General features: G+C 36.7%; 1 protein-coding gene across 1 annotated transcript in view; it reads right to left on the bottom strand.

Annotated features, from left to right (window-relative positions):
* The window catches only part of nup210 (nucleoporin 210), a 126,988-nt gene extending 114,609 nt beyond the window's left edge, over positions 1-12,379 (bottom strand). Inside the window, exons 1-13 of the mRNA XM_067370411.1 lie at positions 11,762-12,379; positions 11,102-11,238; positions 10,133-10,264; positions 8,961-9,057; positions 8,304-8,454; positions 8,026-8,158; positions 6,537-6,695; positions 6,274-6,342; positions 6,018-6,124; positions 5,129-5,269; positions 4,842-4,979; positions 4,579-4,734; positions 4,227-4,416 (exon numbers count right to left, since the gene is read on the bottom strand). Of these exons, the coding sequence (XP_067226512.1) occupies positions 4,227-4,416; positions 4,579-4,734; positions 4,842-4,979; positions 5,129-5,269; positions 6,018-6,124; positions 6,274-6,342; positions 6,537-6,695; positions 8,026-8,158; positions 8,304-8,454; positions 8,961-9,057; positions 10,133-10,264; positions 11,102-11,238; positions 11,762-11,925 (1,774 nt within the window). The 5' untranslated portion in view covers positions 11,926-12,379. The remainder of the gene's footprint in view (positions 1-4,226; positions 4,417-4,578; positions 4,735-4,841; positions 4,980-5,128; positions 5,270-6,017; positions 6,125-6,273; positions 6,343-6,536; positions 6,696-8,025; positions 8,159-8,303; positions 8,455-8,960; positions 9,058-10,132; positions 10,265-11,101; positions 11,239-11,761) is intronic.
* Positions 12,380-20,639: the final 8,260 nt, after the last annotated feature.

Raw genomic sequence — 20,639 nt, 5'->3', positions numbered from 1 at the left:
CAACCTCAGGGAGTTAATAGATTTAATTATATGGAAATATATTTAACTATATGCTGTATGAAAACTCATCAATTTCTAGTTTTGTGTTCCATTAAAGACTTTAAATATACAAAGACGGTGCATATTACTATGAACGATAGAAAGTGAAACGCGCAATATGGCAGAATAAGTCCCGCCTTCTAAATAAAAGAGCCAATCAGCTGCTGATAAAGTCATTGCGTCACTGCAGCAGCCGTTGGAAGCTCAGGTTCAAACAGTGTTCTGAGACACGTACTTAGAACTGCACATGGTCCAGCTTGGAAAATTTTTTTTGTCACGTTTTGAACACAAAAAAAATGATATTTTGTGTTCAGCAGAATAAATAAATTCAATAACGGTCTCATTTGTGACTAAAAATATTAATTTGTGAGTGATATTTTCGCTGAGGTCGCCATTGGCGACCATACAAATTCACACGTTATGACTGTAAAATTTGCATGTTATTTGCATGTTCTGTGACAGGCAGTGATGGGAATAACGGGGTTATAAATAAATGCCATTACTAACTGCGTTACTTTTTTCAGTAACGAGTAATCAAATTAATTACTTGTTCCCCCCTTACAACGCCATTGCTGTTACTGACAATAAAATGCTGCATTACTAAAATTGAGCTCAGTTTCAACCGAGTAGGCTCTCTCTCAGCCATAGGACCTGCAAAGTTTTTTCTCTGGTGTGTGTTGGAGTGGAACACATAGGCTAACTGATGATGCTTGGTGTGTGACTAGAGATGATAGACCTGCAAAGCGTTTTGTTGTAAAGAAATAGTACAGGTTAGTCATACACAAATATAATTTTAAACTGATAATAATGTACGATGCTCTCTCTCTCTCTCTGTGTGTGTGTGTGTGTGTGTGTGTGTGTGTGTGTGTGTGTGTGTGTGTGTGTGTGTGTGTGTGTGTGTGTGTGTGTGTGTGTGTGTGTGTGTGTGTGTGTGTGTGTGTGTGTGTGTGTGTGTGTGTGTGTGTGTGTGTGTCAGAGCATGCAAGCGGAGTGCGAGTTCCGACCAAAATACCCTTTGTGACATGCTGGATCAAAAATATGTGAAATAAGTTTTTTTTTATAGTCGACTAGTAGTTGTTCATTTAAGCCATTAGTTGACTAATCACATTTATTTAATTTCTTAAATACTGGAGAGATTAAACCATAAAAATGAGTGTTTATGTAATATAGGCTAGATATAGCACTCAAACACACTCATTTCATTTCGTGAGCAAGTTGGATCAAGCATAATTTATTTTTAGACATATTTAATACTGAGGGCATCCAAGTTATTTGACATATTTGATTTTTTTTTTTTTTTTAAGTAACGCAGTAGTTACTTTCCCTGGTAATTAGTTACTTTTATAATGATGTAACTCAGTTACTATTTGTGAGAAGTAACTAGTAACTATAACTAATTACTTTTTTCAAGTAACATGCCCAACACTGGTGACCAGTAGCCTATCACATAATTTTCCTGTTTTGAGATATTGCATGTGAAAGTTTCACTGAGTTAGAGCGCCAAAATATGAATGGGTAGGGAAAAATATCACACACCAAACCGACACCAAAGAACTATGATGCTGATGAAAGACTGTTGTCGCCTCACGTTGGTGCAAATAAGCTGCATTTGAACACACCGAAAGGACTACAGCTGAGTGTCAACTAGCTTGCGCATTCTGCTCCTGCATAAAGGAGACAACTGCCTATTTCTTCATATAAATTTGTCTATATTCGTTATTCAGAAGGGGAAACCAGCTCTCCAAACTGCAGATAAACACACAATGCAGCACGTACTTACCGTTTTGAATATCAATTATGCTGATCACTTTCATTATTCCACTCCACTCATGCTCATCAGATAAATTTAAGGTCATAAAAAGTCTTCAGTACCATAAATGGTATAACAAGAGTATTAATGGGTCATTTTAAAGGCGTCTTATATTTTGTGGATGGAAAAAACGAATCATGATACTCCCTAATGTGATTATTAACATTAATTTATTTCATTAAATAAATGTGAGCGCTGCATGTTTTAAAGTCAAAAGATGGTGCTTTTGTACTTTCAGGCTCTCGCAACAACAGTGCTTCAGAGCAGCTCGCAATAAATCATTAGTGCACATTTGTCAACCGATTGCTTATGAACTAATGCTGATCAATTATGACGAAGTTTACTTTATATTAATTATATTATAATGCATTGTAAATGGTTGTAACAACGTAATTTTTTTTCCTTCCTCATCTGAACTTGTTTGAACAGCAAAAGTAAAGCGCACACATTTCAAAATAAGAATCCTGCTGTATTTCACCTGTTATTTGGTTACACAAACCAAATTTAATATATTTATACATTTATTTCCATATATTTATATTTATTTTCATTTGATTCAATGTAAACTTTTGTAGCTTCAGGAAGGAAAGACTAAGAACATTATTTGACACATATTATTCAATATAAAGATTTAACTAGCACCAGGGTTATTATAGTTAACGAAAACCATTAAAAACATTTTTCATTGCTTGAAATAAATGTTAATACTAAAATAAAAATTTATAGAAATAAACAGACAAAATAAAAATTAAAACAATGAAAAATTAAAGCAGAAAATATACAAATCTAATCGGATTCATAATATTAACAAAAACTATAAGAGTATTAAAGGGGTGGTTCAATGCGATTTCACTTTTTTTTAACTTTAGTTAGAGTGTAATGTTGCTGCTTGAGCATAAACAGTACCTGCAAAGTTACAGCGCTGAAAGTTCAATGCAAACAGAGATATTGTCTTTTAAAGTTATGGCAGTTTAATGCCTACAAAAACGAACGGTTTGGACTGCAACGAGCTTCTTCCCGGATTGGTGACATCATAAACCCTGCAAAACACGCCCCCGGGAACATGCAACAAAGTGGGCAAGGCCATGTCGCACAGCATGCGGAAGCGGAAGAGTTGTGTACACCGGACGCGAGCGGCGCAACACAACGTGTCAAAAGATATAAAACCCTTTATAATCCGTGATATTTTCTACACTGGATGCGTCACTGAAGACAGCTTCCAGAATCTACACGAGTTCAATGCTGGATTTACACAAAGGCTTTTACTGAAAGAAGCAGTTCCCACTTTAAAAGCAGAAGGCGCCGTTTATTGGCTTCAATCTGTAAGTACGTTTTATTGTTTGTACATGTCTTTTAAACGTATAGTTCTGTTGCTATTTTTCGTTGCATCAAGAACATATACAAAGAGCAACTCGTTTTTGCTTCGCTAGCCAGTTAGCTAAATTCTAGTGCGTACTTCAACAAATGCCAACAAACACCAACAAACTTCTATGTTCATAAACAAACAGTTGTTCATGCTATAAATTAAACGCTACCTTTACAAAAATGCTACTACTCAGGCATGTATTCGGCTACAGTAAAGCTATAAATCTGGATAAAACTGTATATTGAAAGCTAACAAACAGCAGTGACAGCATATCTAAACACTTTGACACAAATACTAAATGAAATACCATTCATAAACATCCTTTAAAAGTCACGATTACAGAGGTTCTGCTTGACCCTCTTCATCTGGGTCTAATTTGGGATCAATTTGATACAGCAATATAGATGCCATTATTTACATTTTCACTGAAGCAACAGATGGTAAGGGGCGTGGCATATCCGGACGCTTCAGCGAATCATGATACACTGGGCCAGCTACCAACCTGCTAACCAATCTGAGCACATTGCGTATTTCGGAGGATGTCAAACGAGCCATTCATATGATAGTGGAAACAGAAGTGTAGATTAAAGGTAAAATATATGAAAAATAAAGCGTTTTCAAAAAAAAAAACGAAGCATTAAGACATGTTAAACTGTGCCAAAAACACAATCAAGCCTAGAAAAAAAAAAAAAAACATTGAACCACCCCTTTAAGTGAAAATAGTGACATTCATTTCCCAGAAAAAACACAAGATGAAAATGATGAAACTGTAAAGAGGAGATGTATCATTTTTAAATCACTTACTTTTAGTCATCCTATTGTGTATAGGATGACTAAAAGTAAGTGATTTAAAAATTTAAGTTCATTGTTGTGTGGCACTTTATTTGGCTTCTGTTTTTCCCCCTATAGGAGCCAATGGCTCCTTAATGATTTTTTTTGTCTGGAGCCCTGCTTTAAAGGGACTTTGGTTCCATGCAAGAAACTATTTTTTTTATCATCAACTTAACTCACCCTCCAACAACTGAAAGATGCCGTGACTCTCCATGTCCACCTGCATGTCAAAGTGTGAGCAGTCACTGAGCATCACTCTCTCTCCGGCCAGCTGACCAAAGATTCGCAGCGGCAGATCCAGATTTACGCCCACACGGGCCTCCACTGCACATGGGCTGAACTCCATCCTCACAGGCTCAATCACATACACCTGCAGGAACAACAGAAAGCAAATTATCTGAGAGAAGAGCTCAATATTCCTATGCTCAAATACAATGTGTTATTTAAAAATAAAAAAACATTCAAGAATGATCAATCTAGAACAGTAATTTAAAAAAAAATTGATTTGTAGAAGCACAAGCGTTGTCATCACCTTCATGTCTCCATAATGCAGTGGATTTCTCACGTCATGGGCGTAGATCACACTGACTCCAACATCCTTGACGGTGGTCATCACTCCTTTCACTGTAACTGTGGCGACTGCTGAGTTAGTGGATGACCAGCTGAAGTTGCCACTTCCTCCAGTTGCCTGACACAACATCACATTAATGTACAGATTCAACAACGCATAGAAGACTAGATTAAAACTTTAGAATGCCAAAGAATGCTAAATTGTTAATCTTTAACAAAAGATACCTTGATGGTATACTGGTATGCTCCCTCTTTTGGTTGCCATGGAAATGTAAGGATGGTAGGTTTGAGAACTATGGGGTCGTAGATCTCCACATCCTGCTCATTACGCACAGGAACAGAGAGTGCATGGACACTTCCTGTCTGAAGACACAAATGAGGTTACACTAAACTAGAATAATGTCGACAAACCAACACTGAACACTGGGAAGATCCATGTAACTGGGGTAAATTATATAGTTTTAAATGCTTAAGAAAACAAATGTTCACCTTGTAATGAGACAAAAACTTACTTGATCAACGACTGCTTTCAGCGTGCCATCAATGACGGTCTGACCATGTTTCAAAGTTTTCACGTGGTGGTAAGATCCATTAACAGATGATTCCAGAACCTCAAAGTACTCTGTAGGGAACGTGATTTCTATACGAATATTCTGTGAAAATTTGAGTTTTAATTTAAAAAAAATTAATAAAAAATATTGTTAAAACAATTTGTTAACATAGAACGATTTCCATCTGATATGTTCAAAAGAACAGAAGCATCACTTCACATTTGTATCCATTGAGGAAACCACTGTTTTAAATAAATGTAAAATTACTTTAGTGGTTTTTGAATTTGCTATCTAAACCATGACAAACAACATGTTTGCGAGCGACTGGTGGAAAAAGCCTTATTTCTCGGAGCATCAGCGATTTTTGTAACCGCACATATTTGTATGTGCAGGTCGCATGTGTGCATTTAATTATTTTTGCAGTTTTCCACAAGCTGGCAACCGTGCCCTGGGGGTGTCGATTCACAAGGCAGTCAAATAAAAACTACATAAACAGAACAGACCGGAATGCATGCAAACTACAGTGACAATGGAGGCCTATATAGACGAAAGATTGTGCGAAGAGGTTAGAAGGTACCCTCATTTGTACAACTCTAGCATGAAATAATGCAAAAGATGTTTACATGGGTTGTAACTAGTGGTGAGAGATTGCTCAAAACTACGCATGTGTCAAACACCAGTGTATGCGTACGAGTCAAATGAAGTATACTTTCCAAGGCTGTGTGTTCGACTGTGAGTATACACTAGCATACATACACATAAAAAGGGCTTTATGAGCAGAAGATGCATTTAATCACATTGATAAGAATTAAAACCAAAGACACATTTTAAAAGTCCAAACTCAACTTACATCCGACAGATAAATCTTGTGGCCTGACTTATCAAACACTTCAATGAAGATCTCATATTTCCTCCCTGTCTCAAGGACCCAGCGATCCTCAGGATGAATCTTGAATGCTAGTAGAGAAGATGATAAAAAGGTTTCAATCATGATTCATTTATACTAAAAAGTCTTATTAATTTACTTATCAATTTATCAACTTAAGATCACAAGTTGTCAAAAATGCTGACATTTTTCTCCATGCAAAGCTAATAAAGAGACAAACCCAAGTATCCAGGTTCCACAACATAGATGGTGCTGTTGGGAAGTCGGGAAGCGCCCTGCATCCCAAGACCTTGATATTCAGAATGAAGGAAACCTCAAAGTAAAGTTATCAAATCAACTCCTGCAAATACAATTAATCATCTCTAAACATAACATGCTTCAGAAGCATCCCTTTCTTCATGAAAGACTTTGTATTGTTCGGTGGAACCTCAGTCTCTTATTGAAGCTGGGAAAATGCCAGTTTAAAGGTGATGTGAAGGATACTCTTGTGGTCCAGCACAATGTTGGTGTGTCCATGTTGAAGGGCAAAGACTGTTGAGCTGCTCTGGTCCAAGTATGCGACAGGGGCCTCTGGGTTTCCATTAGGAGTGACTACACTGTTCTGAAGTTGAAGTTCATACTGATCACAGGGCATGGACAGCTCTGAAATTAAGGAAGACACATTCAACTACAGACATAGCATGTCCATTGGTATAAAATCCAACATGGCCAACCCATATGGATATTTTGGGTCCATTAGCTTTTTTCCCAATATTTAAAGATGCCATCGAATTCAAAAATTTAATTTACCTCGGCATAGTTGAATAACAAGAGTTCAGTACATGGAAATGACATACAGTGAGTCTCAAACTCTGTTGTTTCCTCCTTATATAAATCTTATTTGTTTAAATGACCTCCGAAGAACAGGCGAATCTCAACATAACACCGACTGTTACGTAACAGTCGGGATCATTAATATGTACGCCCCCAATATTTTGCATATGCCAGCCCATGTTCAATGCATTACACAAGGGAAACCAGTAACGTCTGGATCTGTGCACAACTGAATCAGACTAGGTAAGCCAGCAAGGACAACAGCGAAAAATGGCAGATGGAGCGATAATAACTGACAAGATCCATGATATCATGATATTTTTAGTGATATTTGTAAATTGTCTTTCTAAATGTTTCGTTAGCATGTTGCTAATGTACTGTTAATTGTGGTTAAATTTACCATCGTTTCTTACTGTATTCACAGAGACAAGAGCCATTGCTATTTTAATTTTTAAACACTTGCAGTCTGTTAAAATGCATAAACAACTTCATTCTTTATAAATCTCTCCAACAGTGTAGCATTAGCCGTTAGCCACGGAGCACTATCAAACTCATTCAGAATAAAATGTAAACATCCAAATAAACATTGTTCTTACACGATTAGACATGCTGCATGACGAACACTTTGTAAAGATCCATTTTGAGGGTTATATTAGCTGTGTAAACTTTGTTTATGCAGTGATAGAGACAAGAGCTCGGGAGAGGGCGGAGAGCGTGCGATTTAAAGGGGCCGCAGCATGAATCGGCGCATTTCTAATTATGCCTCAAAATAGGCAGTTAAATTTTTTTTTTAAAATCTATGGGGTATTTTGAGCTGCAACTTCACAGACACATTCAGGGGACACCTTAGACTTATATTACATCTTGTAAAAAAACATTCGATGGCACCTTTAAGTTTAAACTATATTGATTATCAATTTATTGATAACTGAGAGCAAGGGTGTTTAATCCAGCTCCTTTAGGGATGCCTTCCTACAGTGTTTAGATGGCCATACAGAGGCCAAATGTCCACAGTGCAGCTTTAATTTAAAATATTTTAGTCCCTTTTAATAATTTTATTTTGTAAATATTTTTGGTAATGGAATACAGTCTGATTAGTTTGTTATTTTTGGCCAAAATAACGAAAATAATTTACCAAAATGAATTACTAAAAGCTTACCAGTAATTTTTCCTTGACGGATTTTCTGGACTTTGTATTTGATGGAGGTGCCAGCCAGCAGATAAACATCATAGGCGGGACTCAAGAGAATGTTTTCCAGAATCAGCAATCTGACCTCAGCAGCACCAACGTCCTGAAAAATTTGAAAGTATGCTACATTCAGAAAAATACATTCAGAACTTTTGCTAACATATTCTTATCTATGCCATAACATATTTATTTTCAAAACGGCCAAAAATCTATTCATAAGTGTAAAATTAATCACGTGAGACATGGACCTTATATATTGTCTCTTGTAATTTGGCTTTGAGTTTGGCGTGTCCGGTTTTGATTCCTGAAACTAGGATGATATCGCCCTGTTGTCCCACTCGCTCCATCTCAGAGATATACGCTGGAGGAGTGTACGCTGACTCCGCAAACCTCAGGACCCTAGAGACAGACATGACAGACAGACAAAATTACATGTGCAGTCAAGCTTGTCAGAACAGAATGTAATCATGGTAGATGCCATATCAAATTTTTTGTGAATGTAAAATGAGGATGTGAAGGATAGATCTACAGTCACTTCAATAAATGGTATAATAAATGGCAATCTTATGGTTGTTTAATGTTTTGTCTCCACCGAATTCCATTGTGTGGACAAAGTTTTTTTGTGTTGTCTAACAATTTCGTAATGACATGAGGACAAGTAAATATCCATTTATATTTTTGGCTGAACTGTCCATATAAATATGGAGTCTACCCCAGCTAAGGGACACAAAAAAAAAAAAAACATTCTTCAGTGCTTATAAAATAATTTCATATTTATTTTGTCATGCTGAAAACAAAAACAAAAACAAAAACCTTTTAAATATTCAAACATGAGGAAATGGGACAAAACAGGACTACCAAGTAAAAGATAGCATTATTTGGTCACAGGAAGCATGTGCTCTTACTGTAGCGTGTTGTAGGAATCAGGGAAACCTGCCATTTCAGCGTCCTTCACGATAGTCCACTCAAACAACAGACTGGCAAGAGTACTGAAGGTGTTTCCTGAAGACAAAATGAGGAATATTTTTACCCTGACTGAACACAAATGACATGTGTGCAATCCGTCTTCACTGTCAGAGTCATTCTGGAAGCTTGAACTAGCTTGAACTAGGGATTTTCCTTAGTTGTTATCAAATAATCATCAAAATTAAAAGAAATAAACAATTGAAATATATCAGTCTGTGTGTAATGAATGAATATAATATACAAGTTTCACTTTTTGAATGGAATTAGTGAAATAAATCAACGTTTTGATGATATTCTAATTATATGACCAGCACCTGTTTTAACAAAATATTATACCAAACTACGTACAATTTTGTTTTCAGATATTTTATTCTCATTATGATGCTCTTTTCCGTTATGAAACCAAAACAGGTATAATCACCCTGCTCAAAAAATGACATCAAAATGAATTTTAATTCAAGAAATTTAAAGCATAGAATCTGTGTATTCAAATCATTATATGTATAATATAAGTTACATTTACAAGCATTTTTTTAATTAATGAAGAGATCAGGACAAAATAAATGAGAATACATTATGATAATATAAGTGTTTCACAATTAGTCTTAAATATTTATATAATTCGGATGTTAGAAGTAATTGCATTGTTTCAGCTACTGTAGATTGCACCTTAATTTACATACAGAAAAAAGGAAAATCTTCAAATCTTGAATGGCTTGTTAGTTTTGTAATCGACTTAGCTTAAATTGGATAAATACAAATGATAACTAGAAGCTTAAATATACAGCTTGGAAAGCTTGAGGTTTGACCTGTGGAAAGAACTGTAAAATTTTAATTCCTCCAACAATATACAGCATTATAGATACAGATATGGCATTATTATAATGCACACTTGATTTAAGTTTAAGTATTAATTTAAGTATTTTCATTTTTTCATTTGAAAATGAAACAGGAATGGTATTACGCAACAAAATTACTTCCTTTTAGATTTTAATTTACAATTACCTTATAAAACAGAAAAAAATATTGTTTTTGCTTTGCGATGCAAGCTAAACAAAAACAAAACTGAGCAGATGTGTATGTGCGTCATGTGAAGAGGTGCTCCACTCACCCTCTGAATCGAGTGCATGGATCTTCAGCTCCAGAGGAGAATCCTCCAAGTGAAGCTCTCGCGTGGTGGACTCTATCTGGATCTCACTGATAACATCCACTATAGCATCACAGCGCAGCACCTGTCCTGTCACTGAACGCAGATCACAGCACACTGAGGAGGACTAAACTACAGCTATTTTCCACATTGACAACTTCTCTGAAACTACATTTGCTCTTATACATAAACTCTTATTTAGTCACTATAAATTGATATCAGGTCATTTCCATTCAGAGTAACCTGATCGGTATGTTGCCAATATTCGTTTCACCCAAAACATGCCTTAAATTAAAAACACATTATCCATCTTGCTGTCCTTTAAAATGTGATGCAAATTTCACTGTTTACTAAACTTAAAGCAAAAAAAAATTTTGCATATTGCAATGTCCATGAAACTCAAATATACTCTTGTCTGTGAAACTCAAAAGGTGATTTCTTTACATCTCAATATAATGAAAGTGAAGGAAAGTGAAAGGGACAAGTAACAACCATGTTACTACTGTTTTGTGAGACAGTCATGACTAGTTGGTTAGTTTATCCAATGATGCATCATACAATGGTAGTTAATCAGCGAGTTACATCATTGTATGGGAAATGCACCTGTGAAGGAGCTGCTCACAAATCAGACTGATCCAGTTCTGATGATCCGATAGCAGTGGATTATTATCAATAATTATTTATTTAAATTTGGGTCACACAAAGTTATATTATCACTTTAGATGGCTTTAGATAGCACATTTGGACTACTTTTGAGCTTCAGAAAGGATGCATAAAAGCTCCAGTCTCAGGTCACTGTAATTGTGTTCGAGAGATGGGTTAATAGCTGATATAAGAGTGCATAGCACATTGTCTCTGTAAGTATAATATTACAAACTAAAAAGGAATTACAAAGCTACAGCACCAATAATAAAAACATTGGGTGGCACTCACAAATATCTTCAGCGAGTATGATGCTGGTGAGTCTGGATGGCTGAGTGGAGCGGGCCTGCAGAACGGCCCTATGTGAGCACTGACGCTCATCCACATCCACTGCTTCTATACTGGCAACCTCCGGCCTGTTGGACGACCTGTGGCGAGAACAATCGTTTTCCTATAGGCATATACAATGCTCCAGAAAGTGAACAGGGTTCTAGAAATGTATGCATTTTGACAGGATCTTACAGTGCACTCAGGGCGTACATTGTACCAGTATCACTTGACTCGATGATAATCGGATATTAATAATGAACTATTAATAAATAAAGAACTGATACACATGAGTGAGTGAGGTCGGTAGCTGGGCAATAAAAAAAGAAAAGAGTGCAATAAGAGTGTTAAAATAAAATGCAACTCTTGTCGTATGAAAAATAAAACATTTATTTAAAATATTTTCTTATCTACAAAGTAGACAAATTTAAAAAGTAAAATGCAACTTAAAAAGCAACTATGGCAGTCAGAACAAACACATCACACCCTCCCTCCCTCACAACAGCAGCACCACGTGTTTGAGCTTTCTGCATTCATCGTTACAGTAATGCATTTATTGTCACACATACATCATTATTTCTTAACACCTTTACAAATATAGAGCTATATGTGTAATGCACTTACCAGCGATAACATCCTTCAGTTGCTTCCAGTGTAAAATTGATTTTTGTGCTTCTGGCAAGAGGTAATAAAACTTTAGGTATATTGAGTTTGGCAGCGTTTGTCAAACTGCAGATGAATGCAGATATCAGAATGAAAAGCACCGCGAGAGAACGAATGTTCAGCATGATCACAGATTCACTATTCACCAAGATATTTCAAGTTATGGTTCTGAAACTGTTCGTAGTTAGATTGTGTGTTTGCCGGTTTCTCCAGTAGCTTCATGCAGAAGATCAACTTCCCGCCACATCCCTCAAACCACTGAACAAAATGTGACGGTAGTGATGTGCAGTGTATCATACTACAGCAGGCGCTCGATTTCAGATTTCAGATTTCAGAGTTCACGCCGCGCGAGCTGCACAGTCACTGTAACCGGGACTGTTACTTTCATTATTGCTTCTCTCTAAACTCAATGGTTCAGATTTTCAGATAAGAACAAAAACGTAAATATTAAACATATAAGTCAGTAAAATAGGCAAAAACATTAACGGAGCATACAAAAAAAGAATACTTTTTGAATGAACAGCCGCATGGAAATACCCGCCGTAGGTTACTATTGAAGCAGAATGATGCATGCTGGGACTTGATCACCGTCATTCTGAAACTGTGACGAGTTTCCTTAAAGGCACAGTGTAGTGATGCGCAGACGCAGTTTCATTCTGCCGTTTTGAAATGGCTTTACAGCGTTTCTTAACAAAAAATCCCGCCTGTGTTTCCTTATGAAAATGTATTGATATGAAATAAAATACAGACAGATTTTCAGACAAACTTATAGCCTAATATTTTGTTAAATGTAACAGTTTAAGTAGCTAATAAGAAATGTTAAAGAATATGGAAGTAAAATAATGCCATATTTTTTTTTTAAACAAATAGCATCTTGAATTGCACTACTTGAAAAAAATATGCATTGCATTAACCATGCTTGTTTTTTTATGCATTGTAGTTTTAGGGCTTGCATTTTTATGGGCTGAAATTCAACATGGTTGTATATTTAAGCTGTGAATATTTCAATTCAAAACAGCTCACACATTTGCATTGTTAAAATTTCAATGATCTATATTCACCTTTCAGATTTCACTTCCAAAATATTCCTTCTGTTTAAAAATACAACCTATAATATTCAGCAGGCAATTTTCTGTCTACAAAATTGCATCTACAAATTCAGTGGTTCAAATTTCAACATTTCACATCTGGGAACTGCAGAAAAAGCAGTAGAGTTGGTTTTACTGTCATGAAACCAACTGTAAAGAGTTCATGTAGGTTTCAGGTATGATGCAAACCTTTTAGATTCTTGATATTGAATAAAATAAACTGTCAAGTCATATGTAAATATCGTTATATATTATACCTTAATAGTACACTTAGCCTACTGTACGCTCATACACAAAATATACCATAATTTAAAGCTCTATAGTGTTTGAAGAGAATGAATTGCAGTCTGTAAAGTGTTCATGTAGGTGTGATGCACAACTTTTAGACTGTTGATAATAAAATGAACTCATGCTGTAGTGAAAAATAGTAATATTTACACGATTTGACAGTTTATTTTATTAAATATCAAAAATCAACCATATACCATAATTTTAGATTGTTGATATTAAAAGAAATATAAGCTCATGCAGTAGTAAAAAAATAGCAATATTTTTTATTGGTTTATTTTATTAAATATAAAAAAATCTAAAAGGTGTGCATCATGCTTGACACCTACATGAGCACATTACAGTTTATGACTGTTAGTCATTATCTTCAAACGATATTAAAGTTAGACATGTGTACAACAATGTCGTATGTAACTTTAGAGATGGTCCCTAAATTTGCAAATATGGACCATCCAATGTCAAGCCAACTTTATGCCAGTATTTCACTGGGAAACACTTAGCGTCAAACTTTGCACATTACGTCCATATTCTGAGTCCACCTGCTTGCCTGTAGCCTATACAAAAGCCAAAAAGAGAGATCATAAATGTACCAGTATTAAAGTCATTACACTGGTTACCTGTTAGTTTTGGTATTGATTTAAAAAATCTTTTATTAGTTTATAAGGCATTGCACGGACTTGCTCCAGACTATCTTTCAAAAATGTTTTACAGTATATGAACCTAGAAGGACTCTTAGATCCTCTGATTCTTTTCTTCTAACTTGGAGCTAAGAAATTCGGTGATGCTGCTTTTATAGCCGTTATTCTCCTCAACTCTGGAACAACCTTCCAGAGAACATATGTGCTGAATTACAGGATTACAGGATTTACAGGAAGGCCAGACTAAAAAGATATGTTTTTAATTTAGATTTAAAACTATTAATGTTTCATAAAACCTTATAAAACCTTTTTACACTTTGTGTTTTGCTTAATTTTTAATGTTGTATTTTATATTTCATATTTTAATCTTTATACATTTTATTCTTATTCACATATTTTAATGGGTCTATTTTATTTATTTTTGTAATTGTTCTTTTTAATTTTATTAATTGCTGTATCTGCTGTAACATATGGCATTATTTTACTTCCATAAATGAACTGGGATCACAAATTTTCTGCTTCATTTAAATCTTTTTTGGCATTGCATAACATCTCGGGTATTTTACAATTGACTCGTTACAATATACTAACAATATGCACTTAAAATAACATTTATTTGCTCTTACTTAATTTTCATCTGGTTTGATTATTTTGTGATTGTAAAGCATCAACATCTAAATCTTTAAATTGTTATAGTAATCACATTTGTTTACTGTATACATGTTCAAAGTGTGGGTGTATCCTGTACCTTTTGCTGGGTATATATTATATATTTTATGTCATTTTGGTTAGGTAATGTATCCTAAGTGAATTTCCTGAATAAGTAACATGTTTTATACAGCACCTCTAAAGATGATTTGAAACATGTATCTGTAGTTTTCTGCTATGCAATTAGCAGATTGTTGTTGACATCAATACATGAAAGAAGGCCATTCTGTTGTGTCAGAATAGGCTTGAATGGGCTTGTTGACCAGGTAATATTGCTTTTGTAAGGAGTCTGACTTGGCAGTTACTGGCACTGGACAAATGTACTGAAATCGATTTCCTTACTGACTTAAATTATTTTATATTTAACCTTATCTTTAACTGATTTTTATAATCTTCATTGAATATTGCACACTTTTCTATCAGAGTCTGTAAAGGTTTTTATTTTATTCTTATGCAAATGCATAAATGTAAATGAAAACCTTAATTTCTCTGATGATTCTTCAGATAATTCCATGTAAACAATATGAGAGCATGACACAGACTTAACTGCAACCTGTACCACCACTCAGTATATCAGACTACATGAACTAACCACATGACTTATGCATTCATACAGAATTGTAGTATTTGTTTTTCTGTCTTTCTTTCTTTCTTTCTTTCTTTCTTAGAATTGTAGTGAAAATTAACTCAAAGGGGAAATATTAATAATTATTCATAACTCATTATGATTATTAATTATAATATTATGAATTATGCAAATCCGTTAATCAGATTAACTGGACATAGCTACATTAAAATTAATATTACAATCAGTTAACCTGTTCGTCCAGTGAAAGCTCAGTGTTGATTGTTTATTAATTCTAAGAAATGTTAATTTCCAAGTTATGGAAAAATAATATTTCTTATTGTACTGTACTACTCAGAGCACGTAGTCCGGATCTACCACTTAAGAGGCAATTCATTAGCAGACGGAGTCAGAACCAAACATGTCTTGTGCACAATCTTTATTAACTAACTCACAAACACATAACTAAACTAACAAACACATAACATAACATACACAAAGGGTCACACACACATACACAAGTCAGAGTGAGTACTGATAGAGTTGAACCGGAAGAGATGCTGTTACTAGAGCTACATGAAATGTCAAAGGCAATCTGGAAAGGAATCATCAGTTTCTTCAGCAATAGCAACGGTACATCTTACAAATTAATACTAAATTGCTATTTAGTGTTAAAATGTACAATACTTGCAAAGTGCTCTTAGGCTGAGGAACATCGGCTCTGCCATCTGAGGAGAGGTCTTGAGGATTCAGTCCGGAGTTTTTATCAGTCTTTTCTATGTTGGATGAGGAGCACATGGCTCATTTGTAGGCCGAGGCCTACAGGCCTTGCAGGCCTCGCCTAGGCCGGCCGCAAGGACAGTCCGTTCGGTCGTTCAGGAGCAAGGAGAAAGAGAGGGAGTGGCACTATCCACTGACTTTTAACCTCTGGTCAAAGCCAACCTCTTAGGAATGATGTGGGCCAATGAGGATGTTGTATTTCAGGGTGACATACACCTCCCCTTGTTGGGGCTTTTATGACCGATTAAGATTAAACTGGCTGAGATTTGAAGAAGGACTATTACAAGATCCTTGTAATACTTATGTGTTGCACAGGTATGGACATACCGCATACACAAACATTCAAATCTTCCCGCTGGGAACCCATAGACACTAAACATGGCATGATTGAAGTTACCTTGCATGTCATACCACTTAAAAATCATAAAAAATGTAAATACAATGAGTACAATACAACAACAGTAATAATGGATACCATTTCCTGAGATTACCATTTCTTTTATAGAACAGTCTGTCTATAAGTTAGTGCAGTAACATCTGTGTTCTGTGTGGAACATGCAGGGAAAATGCAGTTTTGTGTGTCTCTTTTCTGCTCTCCATGCGGCATTTATTGGTGCAATAAAGTTTGTAACAGAACTTCTTGGGGGATGGAAGCCAGGCCCCAGAATGAGGTTAAAACCATTGGTTAACTAGCAAATAATCGTGTCTGATTTGTCTCAATCATTACATAATTCCCCCCTTTCGCTCTTGTTGTCTCTCTTATGGCAACAGCAAGCGATGTTGAAGGTGCAGAAAGATCAGACACAAGGCTAAGCATCTGCAACCTTTAGGCACGCTTGTGGTGAGAGTAAGGGCAAGAGACTACTGCAAGATCAAACAGAATTTAGGGCTAAAGGCACAGTGAGCAGCCAGGTGTATAAAATACAGCTAGGTTTAACAAATGACTTAAGATGGTTCTTGTGGTCAAATTATTTCTTAGTATTTCTTACTGATGACTCACGACAGGCTTGACCTCTGAACAAATAGGAAAGAAAAAGGGAGAGGAAGAGGAGAGCTTTCCTATTAGATTCTGCTTATTAGTGGTGCTCAAAATTGTGCCCTAGTAATTGTTCAGATTACTTTGTAGCTGGCTCATAAAATTGAAGCAACTGTTGTAAATAAACAAAATCAAGAAGGAGAGTATGTCTAGTTGCTTGTGGTTATATTGGGAAATTAAACCATACCAGAAAAAAGGAAGATGTAAGTAAATCACAAAGATGAAAGAAATAATACTAGTAAAAATTAATAGCTGACTGCTATTATAATTAAAATCAATAAAAAGATTTAAAGAAGTGACTAAAACAGCAGAATGGGTTTAGATCAGTTCACACTGCATACACACAAGCTGTAGTTAAAGGCTTCACATAAATGATGCTAACCGCTAACTGTAGAAGCTATTAGTTAGCTTAGCCTGAGCGGAAGGGTTGCTAGGTGGGGTTAGCTTAGCCACCTAGCCTGGTTTGTTTACACTATGGCATCACAAGGTGATGAGTTAGCACTTCCTGTGACAAGTCGTTGTCACGGGAACCAATGCACACCACAGCAATTCAAACAGTTCATGAAGACTGTCTGCCCATTTCAAACTAGTTAAGTACGGAGTTAAAATGTGATGCTTATACTTTCAGATTTTCAAAAACTTGATATTACATTCAGTAAAATGCAAATATGTTTTGGCATTTGCAAATTTTACTCATGTAAACTCTTCTCTCTACTTTAAACAACGTCTTGTACTTGTTTAAAGGGTAATTACACAGCTTGCTGTAAGTCAAAGCTTGTTTAAGCATATATAGTTAAGTCCGTCTTGTGCAGGTATACTGATATTCCTTTCAGCGAGTGAAACACAGTTTTGGTCAAGAGGTAGCTATGCTTGTAGATGCAGCCAAAGTTTAGATGAATGACATCAATCTTAACTATAAAAAGGGGAGCATTACCCAAATCTACATTTATATAACACTGTACTGAGATTCATTCATCAGAAACAGGTTAAGCAATACTGCAATTAGTATTTCTCCAACCAAAGCAGAATAATCAATTCTGGTACAGTTTACATGCCGCTGAGCTGAGATTCCTTCGTCAACACAGGCTTACGCTCTAATACTGAGATTAGGATTTCTTCGCTAAAATCAGATTAACTTTACACTGATACCATTTGAACATGTGCTAAAATGTCTTAAGACTCTTTCTGTTACGGCAGAGGTGTCACTTCAAGCTATAGTTATATCTGCACCTAACAAGCCAGCACCATCGATCTACATGCGAATCAAAGCTTAACCAGCTCAATCTAGTGTCATATTTCATAATAGCTCGTCGTGGATGGTCATGAGCATTTGAGATTTACACATTCACACAAGGTTTCCTTCCACTCCTAATGCAGACTCCTGCATTTCTGCGAACACACATTTTCTACTTTAAAAGCTACTTTTATGCCCTATGCTGACTAGGAACCTTTGTAGAAGCAATGTGGAAGGCACTGTGTTTGCAGTTCACAGTCACTGGGGTCTTAAGAACCCCTGCTGAGGGACCTTGTGTGTCAGGTCACATGAGTGGCATTGTATGAGGGCAGGTTGTGCTGTCCAAAGAGGTGACTAACTGGTGTAGGAGGCAAAGGTCCTGTGGGTGTCCTCCATTCATTCCAGGTTTGTCTGAGTCTGTGGCAGTAACCCTGGGACTTTCAGATCTGCCTTGCCTGGTGTCGAGGGCAGCGCTCAATCTGCATTCAGACTTATGGGTCAGAGGAGTCCTTTATGCTGACTGGTTTCAGTTGCTAATAGTCTGATTGTGGGTTGACTGGCTGTTAAGTCAGAAATCGTGGTGATTCTGGTTAGATCAAGGAAAGAGAGCCTGTCTTGGTGGGTCACGCCAGTCAGGGGCTTCGGGCAAAAAGGAAGGTCTCATATGTTGGCATGAGCGCTGTGGTATCCTAGGCTGCAGGCTCTGGCCCCTCCCCCCCTTTGTATAAGGCTGGGGGAGCTGGTGCTTGGTGTGGTCCCTTTGCAGTTGGTAGGACTGTTTCAGTTCTTTTTGGACCACCAGAAGTTCGTCTCCCACACTGGTGCATTGCCGAGTCAGTGTTTGGATTTCAGCTCTGCATGCGCTTTAGTGTCTCTTTAAATACAAACAGTTCTTTACGTTCTTTGACTGGCGAAGTTCAACAGCTGTCAGAGCCTCCTGAAGACTGGTGACCTCCCTCAATTGCTCTGCTCTGTCATGGTTCTTGCATCTGTCCTGTGCCTTCTCATGCTGAGTGGGTTGGTTCTCTGTGGAACTCAGTGACTTGCAGCGTTCGTTCAATTACCTCCTGTTGGAAGCCCGTATGAGCATGGGCTAAGGAGAAATTGAAGCTCCTTTTGGCTCAGGTCATGTGTCAAGTGTCTGCTGGTGCTGCCGATCTCGCTGTCCCTTACTCTGCTGTTGCAGGTTGTTGACTGCTTTAGCTGAAGGGCAACCATCACATTGTTCTGCTGGGTCTCCAGGGGGTCCTGGATGGCAGGGCTGGATGTACTGGGCAGACAGGCACACTTATGGGGACATGAGAGAAAGAGATAGCACAGGCAAATGCAAGTTCGTACAGCTATGTGGGCCATATAGGAAGTGGCTAGCTGAAGTGGGGGAAGCCAGCATGAGACTAAGGTGTTTAACTATCTTGGATGACAGCTGTAAGCTGTGTTGACTGATGACGGGGCTGGTACACGTCATTAAACTATTACTCAGGGTACAGATGATTCCTTTCCAGAAATTATCACCATAAGGTAAATGAATAGAACAAACTGGTAGAGAGAGAGAGAGAAAAAAAATGAAATAAGAAAAGGGAAAGGAAGGAAAGAGGTTTTTTACCCATTTAGTCTTGCTAGGAGATATGGTTAAGCAGGTGTCACTGGTTCAAGTGATGACCTAATCTCTAGACAAACAGGGAAAGACCAGATGCCTTGAGGTTGAAAGGAGAAGAAACAACGGGAAGAGTTTCTAGTCCTTTCTGGAGCCCCAAGTGCACTGGACGGTGGACGTACTTCATGTACTCAGCACTAAGGAGTGAGCAGGGGGAGCTGAGAGATAGGTGTTAGCGTAGTAATAACCTATAACTCATTATGCCTCATTAAGGGAACAACAGTTTCTATAACTACTGTAATCCTATTGAAAAAGGGAAGAGGGTGATAGTAGAATAACACAAAAAAAAATAAAAAAATAAAATAAAATAAAAACAGAAGGTCCCTTTAGACCTAGGGAATGTGAATACCCAGGTTGATTTAATTAAATGCTAAGTTTAATTAAATCCAACTTGGCCGAACAGAGATAGAAAGAAAGTGAAGGAAATAAAATGACATGTAGAGGAGGAATGAAGTTGAACAAAATAAAATTAGAATTTCCTAGTAGATTTAGAAATCTAAAACGAAAGTTAAACAGACAAAATTGATTTAATTAAATTTTCAAATTTAACCAAATTCAACTTGGCTGCATAGGGATAGTCAGGTGAACAAAGTATTAACATGAAGTAGAGATAGGTAACTAAACAAATTGATTTAATTAAATTTTAAATTTAATTTAAATTCAACTTGACTGAATAGAGGTACTCAGACTTGACAACGTGGGTGACGCCACATACGCACACACACGCACACACATACGGTTTAAACCAGAGATGGGTGCCTTTTGAGGCGTGCCTTGAGAAGCTTTGGAACTCAAATGAATCGTTTGTGTTGCATCAGTGATTCGGAGCGTGTGTCAAACTGCCACAG

This window comes from Chanodichthys erythropterus, chromosome 20 (genome assembly GCF_024489055.1).
Source record: "Chanodichthys erythropterus isolate Z2021 chromosome 20, ASM2448905v1, whole genome shotgun sequence".
Lineage (NCBI taxonomy): Eukaryota > Metazoa > Chordata > Actinopteri > Cypriniformes > Xenocyprididae > Chanodichthys > Chanodichthys erythropterus.
Note: the sequence above shows the minus strand (reverse complement) of the source record. Positions and strands in the feature narration are given on the sequence as shown.